General features: G+C 42.1%; 2 protein-coding genes across 2 annotated transcripts in view; one reads left to right on the plus strand and one right to left on the minus strand.

Annotated features, from left to right (window-relative positions):
- Window positions 1–454: 454 nt before the first annotated feature.
- On the plus strand, window positions 455–8,249 carry fgf16 (fibroblast growth factor 16). The gene is made up of 3 exons (XM_015042886.1): window positions 455–1,614; window positions 4,291–4,394; window positions 6,975–8,249. Exons 1-3 carry the CDS (start codon window positions 1,311–1,313, stop codon window positions 7,170–7,172), a joined length of 606 nt encoding a protein of 201 aa, XP_014898372.1. The 5' UTR covers window positions 455–1,310; the 3' UTR covers window positions 7,173–8,249.
- A 6,566-nt stretch (window positions 8,250–14,815) lies between these two features.
- The window catches only part of atrx (ATRX chromatin remodeler), a 45,008-nt gene continuing 31,918 nt past the window's right edge, over window positions 14,816–27,905 (minus strand). Inside the window, exons 31-35 of the mRNA XM_015042887.1 lie at window positions 20,988–21,137; window positions 17,155–17,271; window positions 16,583–16,678; window positions 16,385–16,513; window positions 14,816–15,286 (exon numbers count right to left, since the gene is read on the minus strand). Coding sequence (XP_014898373.1) covers window positions 15,065–15,286; window positions 16,385–16,513; window positions 16,583–16,678; window positions 17,155–17,271; window positions 20,988–21,137 — 714 coding nt within the window. The 3' untranslated portion in view covers window positions 14,816–15,064. The remainder of the gene's footprint in view (window positions 15,287–16,384; window positions 16,514–16,582; window positions 16,679–17,154; window positions 17,272–20,987; window positions 21,138–27,905) is intronic.

Here is a 27,905-nt window from a genome sequence, read left to right on the forward strand (position 1 = left end):
GAAACATGGTGGTGGCAGTATTAGGCTGTGGATATGGCTTTTTTTTTTTTTTGTCCAGTAGGGACAGAAAATGTGATGAGAGTTAAAGATAGATGGAGGTCAGTCTATGCCAATCATAGAAACACATCTGACAAAATCAGCAAAAGCTTCATCTCTTTTTCCTTCTTATAGAGCTGGTCAGTTTTATCATGTAAATACATTACAATTTGTTGCTGTGAAAAAATGTAAGTTGTGGAAGGGAGTTGAATGCTTTAGCATGCAGTGTTTGATAGTTTCAGTGCTTTCTTTATTATTTGAAAATTAATTAAGAGAAATTTATGTACAGTCAGACTAAATTCCGCACATCATCAGAATCTGGATGTTCCTCGCCTGCCCCACACCTCCTCGCAAGAAGTCAGTGGTTTAAGCTGCTGGCTTGCTGGAGCTTACTGCAAACTGCGTGCAGAGAGGGTAAGAAAGCACCTGCTTCCAGCGAAGAGGTGGGGAAAATGCTCCCGTGAAAAGCTCCAACTTGCAGTGCTTGGTCCCTCAAACGTGTGCGCAGGAGGTTGGATTACTGTGAGCGTGTGCACAGGTTACTTTGATAATCCTTTCATGTAAATGTTTCTTTTGCGGTTTCCCCCCCCCCCCCCCACCCCCATTAAGCCAGGATTCTGACCCAAAAGCCGACATAAAGAAGGCTTGGCTTCAGTGGTTGAAGGGGCTGATGGGGTTAGCGGTTAAATAGACGCAGTCAGTTGATATGTGTGCGTTTTCATCATGATAGTTTCCACTTCTGCATCTGCGCCGCAGTTTAATGGACCGCCGCGTGTTGCCAGGTTTTTCTGCCACTGGACGGGCGCTGCGGTTTTAACAGACAGCGGAAAACCGCAAAGAGGGAAGAGGATACATTCTGGAGACATTTCTGCCCATGGATTGAAGTGATCGGAACATTAAAAAAAAAAATTAATAACTTTATATAAGAAGAGCGTTGAACTCATTTGTGTCATGTGTTGCAAAAAGTTGGTCTAAAAGTGAAGATTAAGTAAAGCAAACTGATGCGCGTAAGAAGGGATGCCAGCCAGGCGTGGCTTGAATCTGGGTGTCCAATGTGAGAATGCGTGGGGAGTATGTATATATTAGAGTCTTTCCATTTGATAAACACAGATATCAAACTCATGATTAAAGCAAAGGACTATCAATAAACTCAGAGGACTTCCCTGACTTTGGAGGAGCACGGCGCGCCGGGGACGCTCTTTTTTCCTGCGTGCATGGACCGGACTTGTGCGTAAACTTTTCTCCCTCCGCAAGTCGCTGCACATACATCTCAAATGCCTTCGCTTAATGTGACAGCTGTGCAAACGATGGCAGAGGTCGGGAGTTTTCTGGGGACGCTCGACTTGGATTTACAGAGCTTCCCTGCGCTGGCAAGCGCGCCCTTGTCGGAGTCTCCGGCGGGGCTGAGCGAGCGGCTGGGGCAGATCGAAGGCAGGCTGCAGCAGGGGTCGCCCACAGACTTCGGCCACCTTAAGGGGATCCTGAGGCGGCGTCAGCTCTACTGCAGGACTGGCTTTCAGCTGGAGATATTCCCCAACGGCACCGTGCATGGGACACGGCAGGACCACAGCAGATTTGGTGAGTTTCTTTGGCATTCAGGGTATTTGTAGAAGTTTCATTTCATTTCATTTATTGCTTTAAATACCCCTCCCACCCCCAACCTTAGTTAAAGTCTCACCGTTTGGAAGCTCGTTTCGGTTTTGGCGTGTTTATACTTTTATTTATACGTTTATTGATTTCCCTAACTTTAGGCACTTTTATAATTGTATTTTTACACATTTGAATGTGGCTCGAAACGTTTCTGAGTTTAAGTAGATACGGATTTATTAGTTTCATCTTGTAAAACAATCCCATGTTCTGGATATTAGTTTCTTTTTCACCGGCGGCGCATCCTCCTCGGTGGACTCGCTCGTGCTGAACAGCCGCGCGGCTTTTTCTAGAAATCTCTGAGCTCGCGGGCACCCGGGAGCAGGTGTCCCCCTCGACGCTTTAAATAAAGTGTGCGCGTGCGCGTCTCCGTGACAACCAGCTTCGACACGTGCGCGTGCCAGTCCCCCTCTGATAAGCCCGTTCCGATAATAGGCAGACTATCTATCTCACATGTTTTGAGCCACAGCTGTTGTTTTCTCGCGGGGCCAAAGACCGGGTGTCACCTGTGAAATAAAGTCTGTCTCGGCTGCTGGGGGTCACAGGGCAGAGACGCGCACATGTCCAGGCGCCGCATGTGTCACAGGTGCGGGCCGGGCGGCTCGCTCGCTCGCTGCGGGACAGAATAACTCCGAATTAAAGCGTGACCACCGCGGAATCCAAGCTACGGTTTAATGTTCATGCTTGAGCCAAAAAATAAGTCGGTGTTTTACAGGGGATGGGTGGTCCGCGTGTTTGTCTCTGTCTGGCTTCACTTAAAGTTAAAGAGAGAGAGAGAGAGAAAGAAAAAAAAGAAAGGAAGAAAGAAAGAAGGAAGGGAGGAAAGAAAGAAAGAAAATGCAAGGTCGTCCTCGCTGCGCCAAGCTAGAGGAGACTTTGATTAGAGGATATGAAACACACTCTCTTTAAAAAAAAATTAGAGGGATGATCTCTGTCATCTGATGAGGTCGGGGAGATGGAGGCCAGGTGGCTGGAAGAGCTGGCCTCTGCCAGTCACAGCAGCCAGCTGGATCCTCTCTGAGTAACCTCTGCATCACAACACCCAGTGGCTTTTAATTTTACCACTTGTCTCCCTGCCTTTGAAGTTGCCTTCACTGTAACCATCTACAAGCTTCATTAAAGTGTCTTCCCAGGCTGTGCTAGAAGCCCCTGGGGAACATCAGACTTTACAGAAAACGTCTCGTCATTACGAAAGACCAGAAAGAAGTTAGTCATAGCAGTTAAGGGAAAGGCGCTGCAATCAATGAAAAACAAGTTACATATTTGTAGTATTACTAGTTTAAGTATGGCAGTCTTACTTGTTCACCATAGTGATTTTCCAGCTCATTTTTCACTTATTTACTCAGTCATGAGATTTAAACTTAGTGATTATCACAATACAAGCTGTTCTGCTTCTGATGAGTTTGAATCTTGCTTCATCATTTCCTCTGAACATCATTATTCTAACAGTTCACACTGATGACAGGAACTGTTATTGTGGGTCACAAGTTAGTCAGTAACATGATCGTAACAATTTGAACATCTGTTTTACTGAGGTAGATTTGTATCAGTATTTGTGAGTGGAAAGTTTAACTTTTGAAGACACCTAACAAACTCAAACCAGTATTTAAAGTGTATTTCCCAAATAAAGTTAGTTAAATTTTATCACATTTTAATATTGTCTGATAAATTAGTTTATAAATATTTAGTTCCAAATACATTTATGCTTTACAAATAGGCAATATTTGTCAAGTTATGCTTTGCTACTTAAATTAATGCAGAATCTCTTCCTTGATTTTCAAAGAGGCAGTTTCGTTCGCCTTCCAAGTTAACAGAAGACAAAAAATAAGAACTGATTTGGTATAAAAGCATGTGACATGAAATCTATTCCAACAAAGCTGAGTGTAAAACATTCTTGTTTTAGTTGACAATAACTGTTCTTTGGCAAAGTCTGCCTTTAGTTTGAAAAGCCAACTTGGTAAATTTGACTTTACCATTAACACTGACACTAAACCAGTCTAAACACAATGCCACTGAAATAGTAATCATGTTTTTTAAATGTACTTCAAACCATTGCATTCAAGCATATCCTCTGACAAGATGTGCCGTTCATTACCAATACATCTGGCTCAGAGCTAAGAGGTCAACTAGCAAGTTTGCTGTTCATTAGCAACAGCTGCCTGAAGTTTTGACTTTAGCATTGGTGCTGTCACTAAACTATCGAAAGCTGAATATAATCTAAAAGTCTTTCAACACAGAAGCTCAACCAAAACTAATTGTAGTTCATAACTTTTACTAAGTACTGTATTAACTCGCATTGCACTCCATAAACATGTCGATATTATAGTTGTCTGCTGGGAATAGTGGTTGACTGAACTAAAATGCAGATAAATTTACTAAAATTGTTGCAATAGGACTAAGCTTCCAAAAATATAGCTAACTTTGTAACAGTTTAGCCATTTTCAACCAAGCTAATGTCCTCAATTAAACTTAAATAACCAGTGTTATAGTGTACCAGACAGAAACAACTTGTAGTAATGGGAGGAGATTCCTAAAATGATTACATTGGTTCTGTGTGCTTCTGTTGACATATCGGTGTGTGTGTTTTTTTTTTTTTTTTTACCTCAGGTATCCTGGAATTCATCAGCCTGGCAGTGGGGCTGGTCAGCATCAGAGGGGTGGATGCTGGACTCTACCTGGGCATGAATGAGAAAGGAGAGCTCTATGGATCGGTGAGTTTCTACTGATAAAAAAACAGAATCTCACTCTATACAAACCAAAACCTCCAGCTGGGTTCCTAAACATTTTTTCTGTGACATAATTTCATACTATTCCATACAAATTTCCACTTATTGGTTCTTGTAAAGCAGTTTTAAGGCATAAATATTAAGTTTTAAATCATGTAAAGTGGATGGACTATACAATGGGAGATAGAATAAAGCCTGAAAATTGTTTCCGTTTTCTGTTTTGTTTCTCCGTTCTTATCCAAGATACTTTCAAGGCCGTCTAGGAGCCGTGTGGTGTTAAACACACCATGTTCTTGTCATGCTTTGAAAATGTCCTTTTCTTCATTTGTTGGGTCTAGTTTTCTAAACAGAATCATAGCGTCTTTATATCTTAATCAAAGCTCCCATGTGGCTAATGGTGAAACCACAGCGAGACAAAACAAGCACGTGTTCCTTTCTCTTCATGGTTGTTCTTTGTCTGCAAGGGTTCAAGGAGGATACGGACCCTGTGTCTTAATATAGTTTTACATATGCCACAAAGAGGAGAGAGAAGGGTCCAGAATCACTTTGGATGTAAATGTGGTCAAGCTTCCTGCTCTGGTCGGTATACATCCTCAGTTCTCACACATACCTCGAGACAGGGAGATAGGGAAGGGAAGAGATAAAAGCAGTGGAAGGGGAAGTATGCTAGGGCAATCCTGTATCAGGTGTCCCGGGGCATTACCTGGGGGCCTCTCGTGGGCCGGCCCCGGCTCTCATCGTTTTTGAAAAGAGGCTACCTTTAAGTAGGCCATTATGCTGGAAGTGCAGATATTGTTACTGCACGTTATCGGAGTCTGGCATCCTGGGGGGTTGGCCCTGAGAGGAGGGTGTGGGTGGAGGTCGGAGGTGGTGGTTTGGAGGGGAAATTGCACACCTGACTGAGTCACCTGACTGACAGGAGGGGAGATGTCGACATGTCTGTCTGGATGCGAGAGTGCAGGAGGTGAGGAGGGGAAGCTGAACAGGTAGAGGGGTGCTTCCGTCCTACAAAGCAGCAGACCTTGACGAGCTTTTGATCCGATGAGGTGTGTGTGCATGAGGGTGTGTGTCAGCATGGAGTTGGCCCAGTCATGTGCCCTTTAGGCTGTATTTACAGACAACAGCCTTCCTGCACAGAGCAGCCAAGCACAGCCTGAAAGCCAATCATCGAGATTGCTTCAGCAGTTTTGTAGAAGTGAAGAGTCGTAAAAGCAGCACATGCAAGCCTGATGGGAAAGAGAGGGCTGCAAAGACAGGCAGCTCCGATGTCTGTCATGTTCCTCGTACTTTTAAATTCAGCCTGCTCCCTCTCTCTCGCCTGCTGGACCTGCAGCCACTGCTCATATTGCCCTGTCAGTGAACACCAAAGATTTTAGTGTGTTGGTATGCCGACTGTTCTCGTTGCATCACAGGGAGGGAAATGATTCTCCATGCACAGCGAGAGGTCAGCAGGTCTGAGGAGTGAGAGTGGAGCGTAAAGTGAAAAGCTGCATGTAATGATTTCCCCTCTTTTTTTCATAATGAGCTCCAGCCCAAATGAGCTTGTACTGCTTTGTTTTAGCTTTTCAGTGAGTTCATGTCAGGAGTGGAAACTGTGGGGATCTCACACACCTCGAAGCTTCTCATTACTACAAACTTCACTGCATGTCAATGATTTGGAAGAAAAATTCAACATGGATTTTGACTATTTTTATGAACAAAAATCTGTAAATGCAGCACGTTTAGAGCAACTCTTTTTTTTTCTCCAATAGTCTTTAACAAGATCGACTGCAAACGACTAACAATTTAATCTCAGTATGAAACTATCTGGTCTGTGAAGGCCTCAGAAAAAACAGGGAACAAACAACATCATGAAGACCGAGGAGCCCATGGTAACTTGAAAAGTTACCTAAGTTGAAGTGTCTGTAAACCAGAGAGCCTTTAGCTTTTATAAAAGAAAGGCATAAGAAGTCGAGTTGGAAGTTGTCTACAACCATATATGAGGCCAAGGTTGAAGATTCTGGTAAAATTCATTGTGCGACTTAAAACCACATGTTAGTTTTTAGTGCCATGGGGACATCATCCCCTTGGTAATAGTTGGTGTTGGCAGCGTCATGCTGTGGGGAAGCTTTTCTTCAGCTGAGACAGAGTTGATGTATAGATGAAGGGATTAATCGGGGTCTTCAAATTCAGAACTCTGCGTCTTTTAGACCCTGGTCCAAATCAGTTGAAGCAAATGACTGAATTACCTCCTCTGTGTTTATTTAAGCTTTCCATATCTTGCTAAAATCCTTCTAATAACTTGATTATTTGACTCAAGTGTGATGAAGCACAGAAGGGTCTATAAGTTGCAGGACATCAAGATCCGGATTGAAGATCCCGGTTTTATACCGAAGCATATTTATGTGTTAAAGTAAAGGAAATGCACAACTTTTTTTCTCAGTTATGCTCCACTTTGAGTTGCTCTGACACATAAAATCCCAGTGAAGTACATTAAACCTAGTGACTGCAAGGTGAAGAAGTGAAAACTGTGAACATCATTTCCGTCTGTTCTCTTGGGCTAACATCATGTTTCCTGTTCTGCAGAGTAAACTTACGGCAGAGTGCGTGTTCAGGGAGCATTTTGAGGAGAACTGGTACAACACCTACGCTTCGACGCTGTACAAGCACACCGACACGGGACGCTTTTACTACGTGGCATTAAACAAGGACGGATCGCCCAGGGAGGGTGGCAGGACTAAGAAACACCAGAAACTCACCCACTTCTTGCCACGGTCGGTGTAGATGGGGAAGATGCCTCAGGCGTACAGAGATCTGCTCCAGGACAGGTGACCAGCGCTCACACTGGGAGAACTGGTTACATCTGGAGCCCCAGAGATAAACAAAGTCGAAGAGGCGGAAGACTAGAGGGGGGGGGGGGGGGGTGTGTTGTGGATATTCTGGATCTCGTGGAGAACTGTTTACCCCTGAGCTCTCACGGAGGTCACATGTGACCAGGACATAAACATTCAGCTCGATCCTGGATGTCTTTCGCCTGCCTCGGCTTTGGACTTCAGCGAAGAGGAGACCGCTTCCTCTGTGGAGGACTGAGCAGCTGGGGCTGAATCAGGAAAGCCAAACAGAGATGCCAGGGTTCCCCCCCCCCCTCGCATAGACACTTGAGTGACATGCAACAGCACACAGAGTGGGGGCTTCTTGTGTGTTAAAGCACAAACCTGAAAAACTAATTCTGGTGGCTAGAAAAGCTCCAGGAAGTTCCCTTTTTAGGAGTGCTGCAGACATTTCTGATGTGACATGCAAGAAGGGTTTGGCTTGCTAAGTTTGGTATAATCAGGTACTTCACAATCTGTACGCAGATTAAAAACTACCACAAGGCGAATGTCCCAGATGGAAAAAGAGGGCAACATCTTTGCAATGACTGTAGGACTGATGAAGCACTTACCTAAACATCCAAAGTCCCAGCTGTGAGTCTGGTTTGAACCTAAACATCACATTCATCACATTTAAATGAAAGCGTAAATTCAGTAGGCTCGGGACGTAAGCACTTCACCGACTGCGGTTTAAAGGAATAACAGATAGGTTTGGTTAAAGAGTGGCGACTTGTAATGTTCAGAGTGCGGCGAACATTATTAAAGAAAAAAACAAAACAAAACATGCAAGCGTCTTGAGGTGTACATATGGGTGTTCCTATTTATGAGATGTACAATATATTTATTTTCTACATATAAAGTATAAATGTAAATCTATATATTTATTTATTGCAAAGAGTTTATTTTGTAATGAACGTGAAGATATTTGGACTGCAGATTCTACTGAAATGAGGCAAAAAAAAAAAAAAAAAAAGAGTGAAGAACTGCAACAGACATGACAATAAAATTGTCCTGCTATCGAGAACTTACTGTGAGAGACCATTTTTGCTTGGATTAAAGTGTGATGTACTAATTAAAACCAGATATATTATGTATAAGGAAGTGTTTTTCATTGTACTTTCAAACAGTGCTAATTATCCATTATGTGTTTTTTTTTAAGTCGGTTTCTCTATTCTTGGTCACTTTTTCCAACATAAATGCAAAAATTCTATTTAAAATTACACCAAATGCTTCTACTCTGCTTAGGTTTTAAATATGTAACCACGGACTGCAGTTCTATGATTTCTTTCACACTTAAATGTTTTAGATCATGAAACAAATTGTGATAGCCAGACAGAATGTGAGTAAATCTGAAAAGCTGTTCTCAAATCATTTCATTTTACGCTCACCCTCTCAGATCTGTAAAGTTAAGAATTCACTTAAAGAGAACCCAACAAAATTAGTAAGGTTTAATGATATCAAAAAGTAACGCATCATGTCATCCTACTGGCCTACAGAAATTAAAGATCCATCAGCCTGGAAAGCCATTTCCAAAGCCTCAATAAAGCCACAGTGAGACCCATTCTCCACAAATGGAGAAAACATGGGACAGCGGTGAACCCTCTTAGGTGCGGCCAGCATATCAAAATTCACGATTCAACAAGAAGAAGAAGAAGAAAAAAAAGAGTGGGCTAAAATGGCCTCCATGGGAGAGTTCCAAGGTAAAAAATACTGCTGACTGCAAAGAACACAAAGGTCCAGCCAACATTTGGTAAAAAGCATATTGATGGTCTCTAACAATTGAGGAAATGGTCTTTCTGTTGACTGAGGAGACAAAATATGATCTAACTGGATGTTGCACGTCTTGTTACGTCTGGACATCATACAGACTCGGGCACAGTGGTGGTAGTGTGATGGTCTGGGGCCGCTTTGCTACTTCAAGATCTGGATGATGTGCAGTCATTAACAGAACCATGAATTATGCTCTCCAACATAAAACGGTGCAGGAGAATGTCTGGCAACTTTAAGACCATAAAGCTGGGCGCATTTTAGTCATGCTGCGGGACAATGATCCAAAGTAAATCTGTGGCTCAAAATAAAAGAAAATGTAAGTTTTGGAAAGGCCTAGTCCAAGTCTGGACTTAAAACCAATTAATATGTTGCAGAACGAGCTCAAACAGGCCATTCACTCTGGGACAACCTGCAATGCGGCTGAATTGACACAGTCTGTCAAAAGAGTGGGCCTCTACATCAAACTCCATGGAGACAAAAACTTATTACCAGGAATCACAAATAATCAAAGCAGTAGTAGGGATAGTACAACTTAAGCTTGGAGGGAAATTGCTTTGTCACCTATGACAAAGGGAAATTTTTCACTTTAATAAATAAAATGATATTTTGAAAACTGCATTTTACATATACTTTTTAAACATTTTTTGTTTTACACAGCAAAAAAGTCAAAAGGGAAAAAGTCCCAAAACATTTGTAAAGGGGCAGACATATTTTCACAGCCCTATTTGTAAGAAACGTAAAAGAGGAATTAATACTTCTCCCTCATTTTCATCTCTCTGTGTAACATCTGCCAGTGACCATCTACGGGTCAAATTTACGGTTTCCAAGACGGTTAAGCCTCATATGTTAAATTCAAGATTTGATGTGGTAGATGAAGAAAGCTGACATTAGCATATTTATGTCCGAAGTAGACGTAAACTCCTCGGACAACCAGTTTTGTTGCACCAACTCTTTCAGGGACCTATTTGTCTGGGAGAGAAAAACCTAAATTTTCTTTTTCATTCTTATCTGGAGCATAAAAATATTGAGATGAAATGTTGCACATTTCCAAGCCTTTCAAGACTGCATATGAACCCCGTTATCTGGTGCTACGAATAACATCTGGTTGTGGTGTTCCTGCTTAAAAACATCAAACTAAGTGTTGTTAAAAGCCAACAAACAATATGCACTAGTTTCCCAGGGGCGAAAACCACTACAGTGCTGGTTTACCCTCATAAACCCCTTAAAAAGTCAGATTCTTATTGTGAAGCGATACACACAGGCTCCTTCTGTCTCCACAGGCTTTGGCCCAGATACATCCACCGTACAAAATCAGATTCCTTTTGCAACTGGATCTCAGCTTCTAATTGGCTTTACACATCAGGGTGGATTAGGCGAAGTGATTGGCTGTTCACTGCAGGGGCCTCTGCTGCAGAGATTTTCTTTTTTTTATTCTGAATGGACAGAAGCAGCTGCCCGCTGCGCCGACAGCCAGCGGGGATGTGCCACAGACCTGGGCTGGTGGTGGTGATCTGGGGCTTGCGATAGGATGGGATCAACATTTCAACATCTGCAATAGTTGTAATGTTTCTCTTTACTGGCAGATATGAGTACACTGCGAGAGCAAGCTCTCCCAGGGGGGGGGAGGGAATGGAAAAGTCAAAGACATGCAGGGGGAAAACCCTGGCAGAGTCAGAAATGAAAACAATACCGGGCGAGGGGAAAAATACATGAAAGATGGACAGGAGGAGAGAGTGGGACAGAAAGGATTGAGTATAAAATGTAAAATAAGTGGACAGTGTGTCAGGATGGAGGGTGTGTCTAATCAAACAGGCTCACATGCGGCAGTATTTCAAAATTCATGTCTCATCAATTTCCGTCTCAAACCATATTTAATCTCTTTAAAACTCTTTGCTCTAATTGGTCGAGTGAGAGAAACAGCTGGTGATTCGATCTCTGAGGCAGGGCCAGGCCGAGGCATAAGCAAACTAAACAGCTGCCCGTAATGTGTCAGACAGGTGTTTCTCAATCCTGGCTTCCTCATCACAAAGGCTTTAGATGCATCTCTGTTCCAGCACACCTGATTCCACTGACCGACTGACCTCCTCTGTATGCCATCTAGTGTTGCTGAAGCAGGGTAATCACTCATCTGGATCAGGTGTGCAGCAACAAGCAAACGATTTAAAAATCAAACTAATTTGCTTTCATGTTATGCTTGATGTGCATTTCCTACATGTTTTGTGAAGCACTATGTGGATTTTATCTCTGAAACTGCTATACAAATAAAACTTTACTTACCAAAATATGCAGGAAAGGGGGCCTTGAGAACCAGGTTTGACCAACACAAAGTAGTTCAAGAACCAAAACAATATGAACGCCAAGCCGACCAGACACGCAGGAAGCGCACTATTGCGCTGGGCATTCTGGGTAAATACAACCAAAACAAATGCGCCAACAGGAGAAACGGCAAGTGGACAAGAGAGGAATATTACAGCCGCAAAAGCCACTCCGTTTTTGTTTATGTAACCGGATCCTTTTCTGCGTTGTGCTGGTTATTGAGTGAACAGGCCGTGACGCAGTTTATCTTTTAAAAGATGATTCTCGGTTTATTTCTGACGAGAATACAGACAAAACAACCGTGTTAAAGGCTGCCCGCTCCAAGTCCTCTCCCGCAGGACAACATGACAAAGGGGGGGGGAAACACCTCTCACAACTTACAAAAAAACTAAATAAACATTTTTGTACAACATACCTGTCAAGAATACAAACAAAACAACCGTGTTAAAGGCTGCCCGCTCCAAGTCCTCTCCCGCAGGACAACATGACAAAAGGGGCGGGGAAAACACCTCTCACAACTTACAAAAAAACTAAATAAACATTTTTGTACAACATACCTGACGAGAATACAGACAAAACAACCGTGTTAAAGGCTGCCTGCTCCAAGTCCTCTCCCGCAGGACAACATGACAAAAGGGGAGGGGCTAAGGGGCGCAAACAATTTAAAGACAATACCATAGAAGAAGAAATAAAAAGGAGGGGCTTCCGATCTTAAAGTAACACGGTTAAAACAATGACAGGTGTTTCAGTAAGATAAGGAACAAGACAAATAATCAAAAAAAGACATTTTGTGTAATTATAACAAAAGAGAATTACAACCAGGTTACATTTACATGAAGAAGGAAGCTGTGCTCATGTCTTCAGAGGTTTTCCGCGTCGATTGTCCTTGGTGCAGTGCCCCCCGCAGGCGAGGAGGGGAACAGGGTTTTCACAGGGTTTGGTTCGTTTGACAGTGCACTGTGAAGTCAAACCGCACCAGATGAAAATGTAATAAATGTCCCCAATTAAACCGAGTGAAAACACCCCAATTCATCTCAGTATGACAACAGCTGTTCTGTGACGTCCTCAGAGAATACGAGTGAACAAATCATCATTAAGACCGAGGGAAACAGACGGCAGGTCAGGGAGAAAGTTGCGGAAGAGCTTAAAGCAGAGTTGGATTATAAAATTATTTTAATCTAAAGCACTTTTCAAGCCATCATCCAACATAGCATAATTATAAACCTACCATAAGACACTCCACCACAACCAGGGATCTCCAACTCCAGCCCTCAAGGAATACCATACCAACTTTTTAACGTGCCAACACCTTGAATCAAAGCTTCTTCTTCTTGAGATTTATTGGCTGTTGGCAAAATATTAGGTGACCATTACTGCCACCAACCGGTATTGCTCACGTGACAAAAAATGTTTTATTATACAACTTACGTTTAAAAAAAAAAAAAAATCAAATATAGTCTGAATCAAATGGCTGAATTCATTCACCAGTAGTCATTCAGTTCTGTGGAGGCCTGGTAATTAGCTTTTCATTTGATTCAGGTGTTTTGGAGGACAGAAGGTCTTCAGAGTTTGGGAACCGAAGCCAAAACAGGCTGGGCAAGGAAAACATCAATCAGAAGCTGCAACTCTGAAGGAGCTAAAGATCCATAGAAAAAACTCTGGAAAAAAACTGTTAGTGTCTTCAGAAGGTGAGATTAAGGTGGATTTAAGAAAAGGAAAAAAGGTAGCCATTTGGGTTTTATTATTTATGTACTCTATAAAGTTTGTTACAAGAGGATGCCAGGAAAGGCTTCCGATCCAGGAGCATGGTAAAATGGTACTGGTTACTTATTTTTATGTTTTCTGGCACAGTACATCAACTTTAAAATCACCAATACATTTGTCAAATATGGAATGAATAACACAGCACTAAACTTCAATTCCTTAAAAAAAAAAAAATTGCCATCTTTACTTTAACAAATGTTTATGGTTAAATGTGGTATTTCAAAGACAAAGATGCAAATTACAGTTGTGAAGGATTGTTTAATTTTATAATCTTTTAGATAACAGAATCATAAGTCTAGATATTTTTTCTTTTCCACATTCCATACTGATCCAGACTTTGAAAATAATGAAAGCAAACAGAATACACTTCCAAGATTGGGAATGAACCCTTAAAGTTTCCATTTTGAATTTTTTTGCACAGCTCCACCTGAAACTAGTTTTCAATTTGAAATAAATGATTAAATGGAAGAGCAGAAATGACCAAACTAAAACTCCAACATTCCTCTAACTGCAGACAGCTGTCCCGGGTCAATAAGCAGGACTCCCACACTCACTGTTCATTGTTTTGGTCACTTTATTAAATGTTATATTAAATACTTATGAAGATTATAGCAGTTCATTAATGGCAAAACACATTGGTGTATCTGCTAACGCAAGAACATTCTTCGATAATGGGCGAAGTAACTTATTCTACATTTAGAAAACACAGCTTGTGCAAACATAGAAGTCAACTCTTGGTGAGAACAGTCCACCTTCCTTTTGCTAAATGGCGACACCGGTTTAAGCTCTTAGAAGAAAGAATGTGCCAAAGTAGAATACAAGTCGTCCGGGGACCCAGCCTGGTGAAACTTCAGCGTCCAGGAGAGCATTACTCACAAAGCACCGGACGAAATCAGCCGCGTATAATAAGAATTCCAGTCGTTCGCTCCTCCTGTCCAGTCCATTCTGAAAGGGATATTTCAAAATGTCAAAGACAGATTCGGAGCAAAGTTTTGGGCCCTGTGACGCCCAGCTGAAGAGGCCCGAGCTTCGCAAGGCCCTGCAAACTCACCCAACTGGGGGAAATCAACACAAGCGAAACGAATGAATGAAAAAAAAAGAAAAAGAAAAAAAAAGTACATGAATGAGCAGGAACACGCAGTGCTATGCTAGGCAACACATCACAATAAGAATGATGTTACAAAAAAGAAAAAGATAATCGGAGCCAGCAGGCAGTTCTGGACAACACAAGCATTCCATTAACATTTTCAGCAACAACTAATGTAAACACTTAAAAGCAGAATAGAAAATATTCACAACAAATCTCAAGTTTTTACAGAGATCCTTTTTTTGTTTCTTTTTTTAGGAAATTATATAAGGCCATTTTTTTTCTTTTTGTTGACGTTTTTAGCTTCTTCTACTTCCTGAAATAAGCAGGACTTTGCAGCACCAACAGCTGTTCTAGTTTGTTAGGTTTTTGATGAGGAATCACTAATAATCAGAGCTTATCTTGTCCTGTAGTTCTGTAACCAATGGTTGTGGTCCCACTCGGATGTTGGTAGGCATTTAAAACCGTATAAAAAAACTGAGTTTAAATAACAAGGAAACCCTTTCTGAAGGGGAAAACAATACAATGCTAAAAAGCATTGGGGGTAAAACAGGTTTGTTTTGTTAAATACATGAAAAGTGATTCTACAGATCTTGAATAACATAAAGGTGGTATATACATTTTTTTTTTTTTCCTGTCAACCTTCTGGACAAACCTTTAACACAGTCATGTATACATTATATTTACCGTCTCTCAGTGAATCACAGCACAACACTATTCAATCAGAGGCCCCAGCAGACAGCAGTCTCTGCTTGGTTACATTTGAGCTCTGAGTGGTCTCACAGCGAGTTTTGTCACAGACAGCAGGGGGGGCTGCTGGGAACCAGATTGTCCACTCGTGGGGTGAAAAGAGGGGCCCCGAGCTGACCCTACATGCCCTGTGAGGGGCCCGGGTTCTTGCCGCCGCCTTGATTGCCGCCCATGCCGTGGAGGCGCTGGTAAAGCCCGAGCAGGTTCATTTGGCTCATCCCGCCTGCCATCATGCCGTTCTGCAGGGCCAGCTGGTTCAGGTAGGTGGCCTGGTTGGCCATGGCCAGCTGCTGCTCCTGCACCTTCCTGTTGGTGATCAGCTTCTGAACATACACCATCAGCTGGGGAGACGCAGACAGAGACGTCGGTGTTTACAACAAAAATACATGAAGAGGATCGCAAGTCAGACGCACGGACATTAAATGTATACAGACAGGCATCGCTTTTTGTTTGACACACCTACACAAAGGGGTGCTTGATTGTGAAGTAGAAATAAAATAATAAATTATATCAATATTTTAGCCTATTTCATATATATATATATATATATACATACACACACACACACATATATAGTCAGCGCCATGACTAAATATTTTCCTGCCATTACATCTCTGAGTCTTTTGAAGTAAGCCTCTCAGCTTTACACGGCTAGAGAGGGAGCGTCCAGGCTGTTTGTTATAATCCAGAACAAGGTGATCCATGGCCAAGGAGAATTCAGTTTCTACACACCACAAACCTGGAAAACACTTCCAGAAAACTGCAAAGATGCTGAAACACTGGGTTCCTATCTGCATAGAGCCAAATTACATCAGTGTGATAATATGGTTGATATTATTTAATTGATTGCAGAGAAAGCTATAATATTTTAACAGTTTAATAGTTTTATCTATACATTCTGCCGCAACCATCATTGGTGATCTTGATGTGGCCTGAAAAGAAAGTTTGACACACTGGATTTAAGGGAATCCGAGTGAAGGACGCAAAATACAACAAAACATTTGTTGTAGTTTTTTTTTTTAAATCTTTGTTTTAAAAAAATAAAATTATGAAACAATTCAAATAGGTCCATTACATAAAATCCACTTAAGTTTGTATTTTTAATATGACAAACTACATAGTTACCACTGTGCCCTTGTAATGGCTGCAGCATTGTTTAATGGCTACTACTGTAACCATGTCATTCTGAAGTGTTCGTAGCCTGTGATCCATTTTGCATGGCATTATAACGCTGGGAGAATCTAATGACTACTAAACTGTTTTTAAGAACATGTGAAAGAGCCCAACCTACAGCTTTGTTTAGATCCACACGATTTTGTACAATAATCCGAGAGTTAAAAATGTTATTATTCCAAGGTGAAATGGATAGAGATCAAAAATGCAAAGGTAAGGAGATTCAAAACTACAACACGGTATTTTTATTTTTTTGTCAGTCTCACCGTTTGCTGCCTGTTGAGGACCTCTCTGTAAATGCCTTCCCTGCGCTTGAGCTCCATCTCCACGGTGGCTTGGTGCCTCAGCGAGAGCGCCTGGACCTGGCTCTCTGTGAGCGTTGGGTTGTCCTTCCACTGCAGGGAGAAGGTTTATTAACGACTGGGAGCCGTGATCCGCACCGATTTAAAGCTTTTAAAACTCACTATTCTGGCAATGACGTCTTCCATCGACTCCCGAGCTAAGGCTTTCAAAGCGTTTGTTGCTTCAATGACTTTCTGCCGTCCCTGGTTTATGAGGTCCTGGATGAAACGTAGAAGAGAAATGAAACATTCAATTAGAAACAGGTGAGTTTTTCACCGCAGCAGGGGGGCGAAGACAACCACGGAGTCCATGGATTTTTCTTTAAATATAGTAAATAAAAATAGTACAAAGACTCCATGCAGTGACAAACCAACAGTAAATGTCTCCCATGGAGATCTGTGTTTTTACTGTTCAACACTTCCAGGAATTCCAAATAAAAAGAGCTTCTATAAACATGTAAATTGGTTGAAGTTTGAAGTATTTTTGACTTGCATTAAACACCAAGCTGCCTTTTGCGGTGTGCATCTCCCCTCCCTCAGTGACTGTGTATTAATAGCCGCCCCAGACATTATGAACTGGTCAGCCGCTGCTAGACTGGTGTCACAATTAGGAGTGAGTGGGGGCGGCGGAGGGGAGGGATGAGGAATGTGGGGCGCCGTGCTGTGGGGGGAGGCATATGGGGCTCATTACTTACCTCCAGCTGCTGGTTGGACATGGTGGCCAAAGCTGCCATATTGAAGGAGAAGTAGTTAGATGTGCCCATGTCTGGCTGAGCGTAGTTCGCAGCGTAGTTGGTCCTCATCGACAGGCCCTGAGAAAAACAAGGCGGAGAAACAGGCAGGGGAGGGGGAGGCAGCTATCAATTAGACTGGACTTTAGAGGCAAAAAGAGCAACTGTTTATTGAGAGACGAGGTTTCTCACAAAATACTAAAAATCTGACCGGATTTGAGAGGTTATTGCCTGATCAGGGCTTCCTGGTCTCCATGGCGTCTGTTTTAACCCTTAGCTGATCACTAATAATCAGTGAATTAGCACTGATTATGATAGGATCAATACCCGAGTCTAGGATGAAACTCCCCTCCCGATACTTGTTTTAGATCTGTGACTTATTTTTTTTTTTTATCTTCACCCTGTGTGATGCCGTTTCCAACTTCTCAGTAAAGTTACAAGAAGTTTCTGAATGGCTTTGATTCGCATAGTTGACAGACAAATGGCATTGTGGGAGATCTAAATGTGTTGAGAGCTATGAATGTGGTTTCATCTGCCAATTCAAACCCGTCACCTGTATTCAGGCTTAGGGGCTGTAAAAGTGGCTCAAAACCAACCTCTACAGCAGTATTCAAGGTATTTGTTATACATTTTAATTTCCTTCAGTGTAATTTAGCTGTTAACTTTATGGGCCACTTCAGAGACAACAAGCTTTTTTTAAAACATTGTTTTCTTTTTACAATCTACAATAAAAACCTGGACACATTTAGAAGACAATGGGAATGGTGAATTATTTTAGGGAAAATGTTAGGTTTCTGTTGCCCAGTCTACAGATGGTATGGCTGCTTTGTGATCATAAGGTCAAGTGTGAGGGATTTGGAAATGGGGTTTGGCCCACAGCTGGACAAAAGTTAGGATGATGCACACTTTTAAGCGCCGGTCGGTCTCCAAATGTCACCAGCAGCACCAAAACAAAACGCCAACAGATTTGTTGCTTTATTGAATAAGTGGCTAATAATCTTCCAACGACGACACAGCATTTTCATGGCCAATTTTTGTGAGCACAAATATTAAAATTAAAGGTTTTCCACAACAATCCAAGTGTTTTCCACCCTCTAAATGACATTTTTAGAGTGAAAAAGACCGTATAGGCTGCTGCAGCCTCTGGTCTCCATGTCATGGGACCTCTTCTGCCTGTGCTTACACACCAGCAAATTTAGGCTGCTAATGCCAAAGGTTTGTTTAAACACAATTAACTAAAACTAGAGAAATATGTTATCAATGAGTCGTATCAAAACGGAGCAATAAAAACAGCAGGTTTAGTCTAGAAGTTCAGCAAACTGCTTTGTATAAAACGACGTCTTTGCTGAAGACTGAAGCTGCATCTGTCGAGGTACGTCTCAAAAAAGCTATTTACAACAGCCTATAAAAGTGGGACAAAATCCCGACTTCAACCATGTAATTCTGATTAAATGTAGAGTGCCATTTGTTTTATAGCAGATCACTTTAAAGATAACCCTAATGACTAGGATACAGATTGCCAGGTGAGATTCAAAGAACACGGCTCTGCTCCTTGCCTCAAACTAAATATGACAAAAAAGATCCGAGTTCACGTTTTTCTCACATCTTTCAAAACTTTTCTAAAATCCATCTGGAGAGAAAAAGACGTTACAGCATAAAATTCTGAACATTCATTCGGTGAGAGCAACAAGTTTCCCAGTATCAAGCAGCTCCTGCTGTATTAAGTGTGTGTGTGTGTGTGTGTGTGTGTGTGTGTGTAATGACCTGAAGTAAACAGTCTTGTCTCAGTAAAGGCCAGCAGAATGCCGATGTTTGTATGTAATTGAGTCTCAGCTGCAGATGGTTTCCCCATGCCCTGTAATCTGGCCATCCGGTATGTAGAAGGATGTGTGTGTGTGTGTGTGTGTGAGTGAACGGGGGGGGGGGGCGCAACGGGGGCCTTTGGACCTGGTCAGAGACAGGTGTGCAAATCTAAACAGTACAAACCCTCCAAACAACCACAATACACACTCTTCACTTTTAACACGCAGCCGTTCAGGATGGAGATCACTTCAATGAAGTGAAAGAAATAATCTAGACTAAATTTTCAAATGTGGCTCAGATTATTTTAAAATCATCTTTGGTGTGTGCGTTAGAGGAACAAAGAACTCAGAGCTTCAATTTTATTTCGAGAGCTCGATCGCATTCTTGGTTTCGCCCCCCACTTTTGTTCACATTGTAAATCTGATCTTATACATGTGGCTTTTTCTCACCAGCACCAGTCGAAGGTTACACTGAGAAGACATTAGAACAGAGGTTGGGTTTCTTTACAGTTGTTGCTCTCGTAAATTCAAAACCAAAAACTGAATGGACCTCTGATGGGACAGCCTGCAGTGGATGAGGAGCTTCTCAGGCCTTCTACATGTCCTAGTTCAGACCGTCACTCTTCCAGCGACATTTGGAAAAGTCTTTACAACATTCTAGAAATGTAAGAAAATATTTACCTAGCAGGGCTTTATTAGCTATACTTTTCACAGGTCATAAAAACAACATGATGCTTAATTTGGCTTTTGATTCTGCAAAGTGGTAAAGGGCTGTTGCATGTTTTTTTTTTTTTTTTTTTTTTTTTTTGGGGGGGAGGGGGGTGAAGCATCTGGACCAACTCAGATCAGCTACGTTTTAATATTTATAGCACTACGACTTGGCAAACCTGGACTGAATTACCCCTACACTAAAAGCAGATTCATTAAGCACAAGTTGGGATCAGAGATGGCTTTATTCCAGAAACTCTACTCAATAATTTCAATAAATTAAATATTACAAGTAAAGTTAATCTTCTTTCACCCAATGCCTTTATCCCTATGCTAAGCTTCAATACTGTCCTACAATGTTACAGTGAACGACAGCGAAATAGCCAAGTAAGAGTCCCGTTTTCAAATCAGCCCTCATTAAATATATTTCCTATGACAGAGGAACTACTTGTGGGTAGCTGTACAATTTGATTTTAGCTGCCTAAACGTACATTAAGCAAGTTTCCACAGTAGAAACATGATCGTTTTATCAGGAACCAATATATGGATCTTTACTGTGGCAGAGATGGTAGAAGTGTGAACATTAATGATTTGACCCCAGAATCCATGTTTTCAGTAAACTCTCCGATTTACTGAAAAGCACAAAAGCTCTGAGGGAAACGCTGCTGTTGCACACACCAGACAGGAGAGAGAGAACAGGGTGTTGGAAAAATAACCATTAGGGTGAATTAGAATCTAGGATTAAGAGGGGAGGGAAGATTTGCCCTTGTACAACATTAGCCCCTTTCTGCACTTCTCCAAATAAACCCCGCTAATTGCCCCGCAGGAAAGGAGAGGAGAACAATGGAGACAGAGAGCGAGGAGTTTCTAACCTTCTGTGAACCGACATCCTCACTTTGACAAGCTTTGGCACTGCTTAGCCAACTTTAGAGATTTAAAAAGCTGAACCCAAACCAGCAGCAGCAGTTCCTGTCGTCTGCTTGCTGTGGGCGATGATAGGCCAAGCAATCTAACATTCATAAACAAAAACAGGTTCTCAGTGGCTCCAATTCGCGCTGTGACGTCAGGGTTTTCAACAACAACGGAGGAGACGACGGCTGAGGCTTTAAAATTACACATTTGTTTGCAGAGTTCTGTCCTTTCTAGACAATTTATCAAGTAAAAAAAAAAATCTACGCTGAGTTTTGGAGCAATGAAAGGGATACCGTATATTATTTCTCCAGACCAGGAAAACACCAAAGAAATTTCATTCTTGACCACGCCATGTGTGAGCTGCCGTTTTCTCACCTTCTTCTCTGCTTCGTACTCGGCCCAGGCCGCCTTGCGGTCCTCCTCGCTGAGGGCTTCCTCCTCCTTGTGGTCCAGCAGGGAGTCGTGTTCGTGATAACACACGAGCTGGTCCTTGTTGTTCTGCAGCATCTCGGCGAGGAGGGGATCCTAGATGGGACACGGAAGCAGAATCAGACGTCGGCGTGTCCAATGTCAGATGATCCAAATGAGTTCCATCACAAAGCAAAAACAACCTGTCCAGTCAATTCCAGACACAAATTGGACTGTAGTTTTCTGGTTTCCATGCCTGCATTGTTATTGAAAACAACAGCAGAGTGAGATTAAGACGGCATGGTTTAAATTACGCTCTCTGCTGCACTCCCTTCGCTCAACTTAGCTTTGCTTTAATCTGAAACTCCGTCAATGTCAGGTTGGCTCATTTACCGGAGCGTTCAAACGGGGCTTCAGCGCTCGTTCGCCACCCTTCCTCGAACAGAATGCGTGTGAACTTGGTTTTAAAAAACAAAAGCCACAAATGCTATTGGCATTAGGTAAAACTGAAACATCAAGCCATGAAATTAAGCAGTGATTGCAAACCTGTGGTGAATAAATTTAAAACAAACACCAGACTAGACGGAGTGAAACCGGACCCTCCGAAGCGCGGAGCGGGGGTGGGGGAAGCTGGGCGATCGGCAGGACGACTTCGCCAGAGCCATCTTTCGGGGCTCTCCGTTTGGAGCTTCTCACCCACACGCGCTGCAGCGACTCGTGGACTTGGATCTTGAACCCACTGGTGCTCCTCAGCGACGTGTGTTTATGTTTCCTGGTCATCGCTTTCAATCAGGACAAAACCGGGCCACCCTTAAGCAACCAAACATTTGGAAGCGGCACGCAGCGAGAGACTCCACTGCAGCTTTACCCTCTAATTAGGACATAAAAGCACAGAGGGGTTTGATGGCCCGATTAGGATAAAAAGGCCAGGCTTGTTTTCTCAAAGAAAGGGGAAGAAAAGGTCAAATAAAATGCAGCCAGTGCCACCAGCAGTGGGAGTGAACAGGTAGCGGGGCCCCATTTTTTACCCCCCGAGAATAAGGCCAACACACTACATAATTATGAAAATATTCACACCCTCTGAACTTTAGCACATTTCATCACTTTGCAGCCAGCTTCAATTGATTTTAGTGAGAGTCTAGATGATTAAACCATAGGTGTTCAACCTGCGGCTCCGTAACCACAAATTGGTTCTTTGGACATTCTGCAACAGTAACTTTGACCAACAATGATAAAGAACCGACTAATGTTTTTAAATCCAGATGTAACAAATGTAGGTATTAGCAATAAGCAATAATTGCATTTAATTTTTTGCAAAGAATGACATCAAAAGTACAATTAATATGTTTTTAGATCAGTTTTTTCTCATCAGATTGGGATCTATATGCTTTCTGTCCTACATAAAAAAAATCCATCCTTTTCTTGCAAAAATTACATTAATCTTTTATTAAAATCCTAAAAATATACATAAAATGGTGGCTCTTTAGAAATGACACCAAATTTCCTAGAGTGACTAAGCATCTAAAAATCATAAGCTGTCATGTGACTGTAGTGGCTCTAAACTAGTTATATTTAACTGGCCTGAAAGCAAAAAAAAAAAAAAAAAAATGGCTTTTTAGGTTGTAAAAGGTTGCAGACCTCTATGACATTTAGACAAGTCTGTGTCTCACAGTGGAGTGGAAAAATCTTATACATGTTTTTAAGAAGAAAATTAAAAAGCTGGAAAGTGTGGCAATACTTCATACAACCATCTACGGCTGCGACTCCAGCTGCAAAATTTTTGGGACGCCAACTCTGCAAATCTACAGACTGAACATTTTGCCAACTCAAGTCAGTCAAATTGGATGGAAAACGTCAGGACATCAATTTACAAGTTCCACCGCAGATTTGAGTCCACACTTTGGTCTCATCTGACCAGACTACCTGCTTCCACATGCATGCATGTCCATCTCCAACAAGGCTTGCAGCAAACCCCAGACAGAACATATTCTGGCTTTCTTCAACAATGGCCGTCATCTTCACTCTTCCATAGAGTCCAGATTGATGTACAGAACTATTGGGTGATCTCTGAGGTTCAACCAAAGTTAACCACCTTGATTAATGGCCTGTCAAGTTCAGGTGGCTGCCATTACTTCCTAGGTTTGCAGTTTGAGCCATACTCTTAACTTTCAGACGACGCCTGAACATTTCTCTATGAGATGTGCAAAGTTTGGCATGTTTTATAACCCAACACAAACCCTCCAACTGGTATTTGGTGTCCAGTCTTCTTTAAGTGCAGTATTTTGACCAAGGGGACATTGAAATCGACACTGAAACCAGACGGGAAACGCAACTACTTTTTATCGCTAAAACAAAAAGAACGTTTTCCTCCAAAGTCATGAAAGAGAAGAGTTTCTGACTGTTAATGGGTCAGAGGAGCTGCAGGTCAAATGACAGTACAGACGCTCCTGCTGGTAAACAGTGCATTCTGGGATACTCGAGTAATCCCCACCGGCGATGGCTCTGGGGTGGTCCGGTCCATCTTCTCTCCTGGAGCGCTCCGCGTGTGTGTATGTGTGTGTGTGTCCTGAGGCAGAACTAATGATGTAGGTAACCTGACCTGCACCATTGTCATCTTCACGAACATGCAAAGGGAAGCCTATCAATTTGCTGTGTGTGTGTGTGTGTGTGTGTGCGTGCGTGCGTGGGGGGTGCACAGGCAATGGGTTGGCAGATGCATAGAGAGGAGACGCCAAGATCTCACACTCAAATCAACTTTCACCTGCTTTTACACGACGTCGCTTTAAAAGCCACGTTTGGCATCAGAAGATATCCTGGTTCATATAAAGTGACGCGGCCCATGGATTCAGCTTATTTATTTAGCAAGTTCTGTGAAATTTATACCAGTTTTAGAGATCAAAGCAATAAACTAACCAGGCTGTTAGGCAGCAGACCATGCAGCTTCGCTTGTTTAAGCTAATTTTTGTCCGTATGACTTGCTAAACACTACAGGAGTCGTTTCGCTGCTGGAAGCGGCCCACGCTCCCCAAAAACAGGATTTTTGAACATGAAAATGATTTCCCAAGGCATTTCTCTTGGGGGAATCCTGCAAGCCCCCGTATAAAAGACATAAACTGGCGATCTAAAAAACAGCAGCTCCCACATCACAAAGACAAAAACTTGCAAATAAACATAAGAGGACCTCATGTAGACTTTACAGCTTGGCACAGGCATCTGACAAGTACGTTAACCAAAACGTGCGTCCCCCTTTACAGGAAAATACGTGATGCAGAAAATTTTTTTAAAAAAATGCTGTTTTTTTCTCCATTATTGAGTATTTGGTCTAAAACATGTTGACCCCATTAATACAAAATAACCATTTAATGTGTAACAAATGAAGAAATCAGGCGTTTTGCGATTTATACCCCCATTACAACGACAATAAAGTTCAGCTTAAAATGGAGAAATTTTTACAGAGGAGCTTTTAAATGAACAATCCAAAATGAAGAGGGCAGTAATGGAGGCAAATCTGACGTAAAACTAACATTGGACAGCAAAGTGAAAGACTTCAGCTGTTTCCTTTGAGTCGCTTTGTAGTTTGTATTCAACAGGCTGTCTGCACTTTATTTCTTAAACATTTTCACTCTTGAAAGTGACGTTAGTTTAATAATAATTGTGTTTAGACCATAATAAATGTCTTCAAATTTATTTTATACATTAAGGGATGAAGACTAGACGGGTTTAATGAAAATGTCCATCATCTGTAGCGACCAGTCAAACGCCGTTCAACAGCAGCAAACCGGCAATATGTGCACCGTCTGTATGGCTGCTGCTAACATTTTCTCAGTGAAAATCCTCTGAAGCTTTAGGTCCATTTGTAGCTTCAGGACAACCTTCAACTCAAAGCCACAATGTTTTCACACCCTCCAGGCCCAAGGTACAAGTCCACCGGCTTATCCACCTGCCAGTCAGTTAACAAAGACACAAAATCATGCATTTCACAATCCCCCAAAAACGACAACACGCATACCACTTTTCCATGAAAACAAGCCTCGGCTAGCAGCATTACGGGGGTCTGCTTCTCTAAAAGCTCATCACAACAGCCAGCCAGATGGAGTAGCTGGCAGGTCAGGAGGGATTCAGAAAGGATTCAACAAGACTGGGTGGTAATTTTTTTCAAAAACATGTTTTTTAGACACCACTGGAGGTTAACTAAATGTTATTGTCTGATGATTGATGTTTATAACTTAATGGATAGTTGTTAAATACAGAAAGGTTCACATGTAGGTGTTTTTCTTGCTTGTGGGGGGGGGGGGGAGTTGCAACAAAAGGATGAAGACAAAGGTGGACGTGAACATTCATTTAGCACAAATCAATTTTAATCTACACAAATTAAAGACGCACAGAGAAAGGAGCTCATGTTTAGGCTTGTGCACTGATTACCAGACAAATCAATCGTGGTTAAAAGTGAGCCAAAAGTAAGAAAATGTGATCTTTTGCCATTCTGGAATTACCCCATCTTCGTTTTAAAATGCTACAACTCAATATAACTTTCCCTTTGTTCCTCGGACAAACGACAAACGACCACTTGCAGCAAGAAGGCTAGACTATTTCTCAACTTTCCATCAGGTTTCATACACCCAAATTTCTGGCTATTTACTAAAGAAAGACTAAAGAGTTACAATTTTCACATGTGGTGCTAAAAAGAAATCTATAAAAAAAATCTCATAATGGGTAAAACAGAGGGATTTTGCTGCTTTTCATATCAAAAGTGCACACCTGTACAATCAGAAAAGACTGCATAAATGCAAAAAATAAAATAAACCGTTGCTCTGAGAAAGCCATGAGGAATCGCTGCACGTTTGATTTAAGCCCAAACTCAGAACAAGAACTGGCATCAAATCTGTGGAGCCACACCAGTGTCTCCACAGATTCCCCAAGAGACCAGAAAACTGAAAATGAGCCAACAACACCTCTTGGTTTTTTTCCACCCACAACAGCTCTGGTTTTGGCTCTTGCCATCATTAGTCCTTTCTTTCCACCGGCAACCCGGCAAGATCAAGCATGTCTTTTCAGAGGTGACAAAATGCAGTTAAGAAGAAGAAATGGGCAAGTAGATCTAAAAATAATTTCTAATACCATCGTAAAAAAAAAAAAAAAACCCTCCCATGAACCACTGATCAATGGGATATTGCTGAAAAACATTTTTCCAACCAATGATGGCTTCCTACATATAATGAGCCAAGCACGGTGCGCTTTATTGCTCCGGTCTGCGCCACTGCTCGACTTCAGCTTGCCCACTGCATTTAAGTGTTCCTGTCGCAGTCTAATGACCGCTGCAGCCATTACCTGCCGAGAGCAGGACATGGGCACGCTCCGAGCCTCCTGACGGCATGCGACGCAGCAACATCTGCAGAGGCTGGGAGATCTGGATTAAAATTCTCAGAAGGCCGCCTCCTGCACCTTCTCGCTGTGCGTGTGGCGGCACGTCGGATGAGAAAAGACGAGTACGGCGAACACGAAGAGGTGGAATATTATCTCAGAGAGGATGGGCTCGGATTGTTAAAACTGCTACAAGTGCCTTCTTTGTCATTAAGGGGAAGTGCGCTTGCTTCCTTTGTCTCCAATTAGATTTTTTCGGAGGAGCACACAGACATGTTTAAGAGGGGGTTTAAAATAATGACCCTTCATCATGCAGGGAAGGCCAGAGGGAGATAATGTTCAAAGTGAGTGCCGTAAAGTGCAAAGTTATAACAACAGATGCTCTTGGAAGATGGTGGGGAAACGATGCCGTAGGGTACTGGCGGAGGGAGAGGCAACATGAGTAAAGAGGCGGCGGCGTGGAGAAGTGGGATAACAGGTGCTAAAATAACCGCAGCAGAAAACGAACAGCGACCGAGAGGAAATATTAACCTTTCCCGAGGAAAAAAAAAAAAAACAGGAAAAAAAAAAAAAAAAAAAAGAGAAACATTCTGGTTGTGAGCAAAGTTTGCGGTCTGTGTGGTGGGATTGTTAATGAAATCTGTACTTTCTGTGGAAAGAGCAAAACTGTTGTGGCTCAAACCATTTCTCCTTCTGAACTTTGTTGGCTCAAAGTGAAGAAGAGCATGTGACTCATCTTCACGTCATCCCAAACAGCAAATTCCTTCCACTGTACTGTAGTCCCGCTGCCACACTACAGTTACCCCACTGGCAACAACAGGTCAGTCTGTGAATGGACTCGCCAGCCTGTGTCTTCAATATAGCTGCACATAAAGATCAACTGGCTCATTTAGGACTGCAGGCTTCCAGCATGCAGCAGTTTAATGAACTCTTATCAGCAGCAACTGTGTGAACACGCCTGCATCCCACAATTACAGACATCATATGTTTAAATGCAGTCAAATTGGTGACATTTTTATGCCGTTTCAGCAGTGATGGCCGGAAGTCGAGAGAGCGAACACTTGCCTGTGGATCAAGAGCTTCACTTTCTGGCGCAACTCGTTCTTTGCCATAACGGACCAGAGAACCAACCCAACTCCTGCAGATGAAGCCACAACCCGACCATGCATGATGAGATGATGAGGCAAGTAACATTTGTATTTTTTTTTGTTAAAAGCATTTCAGTATGTTCTACAGGATTTGCTTGTTCTTCATAAACAGTTCATGTTAACTTCAATGACCAACATGAAAATCTTCCTTTGTCACTTTGACAGCTCATCAGTACATGAGTTTATTTGTATGAAAGGGTCCCATTTCAAGAAGTTACTTGAAAATGAATGAAAAATTTAAATATGATTTATGTTAAAATCATTTTTCGGAAGGTTATCTGCAGATTTTTTTTTTTTGTAAAGCCATGTTATGTCAGATACAAAAAAAAAAAAAAAAAATTTTGCAAAGCCAAATTTTTAAAAAAAAAAAAACATT

Source organism: Poecilia latipinna, unplaced genomic scaffold, assembly GCF_001443285.1.
Source record: "Poecilia latipinna isolate Pla-1442-1.1 unplaced genomic scaffold, P_latipinna-1.0 Scaffold606, whole genome shotgun sequence".
Lineage (NCBI taxonomy): Eukaryota > Metazoa > Chordata > Actinopteri > Cyprinodontiformes > Poeciliidae > Poecilia > Poecilia latipinna.

Excerpts from the sequence above, each read along its gene's own strand:
- fgf16 (XM_015042886.1), top strand. The coding sequence starts at position 1,311 with ATGCCTTCGCTTAATGTGACAGCTGTGCAAACGATGGCAGAGGTCGGG. Across the intron at positions 1,615-4,290 it reads GCAGGACCACAGCAGATTTG|GTATCCTGGAATTCATCAGC; the intron begins GTGAGTTTCTTT and ends TTTTTACCTCAG. Across the intron at positions 4,395-6,974 it reads AAGGAGAGCTCTATGGATCG|AGTAAACTTACGGCAGAGTG; the intron begins GTGAGTTTCTAC and ends CCTGTTCTGCAG.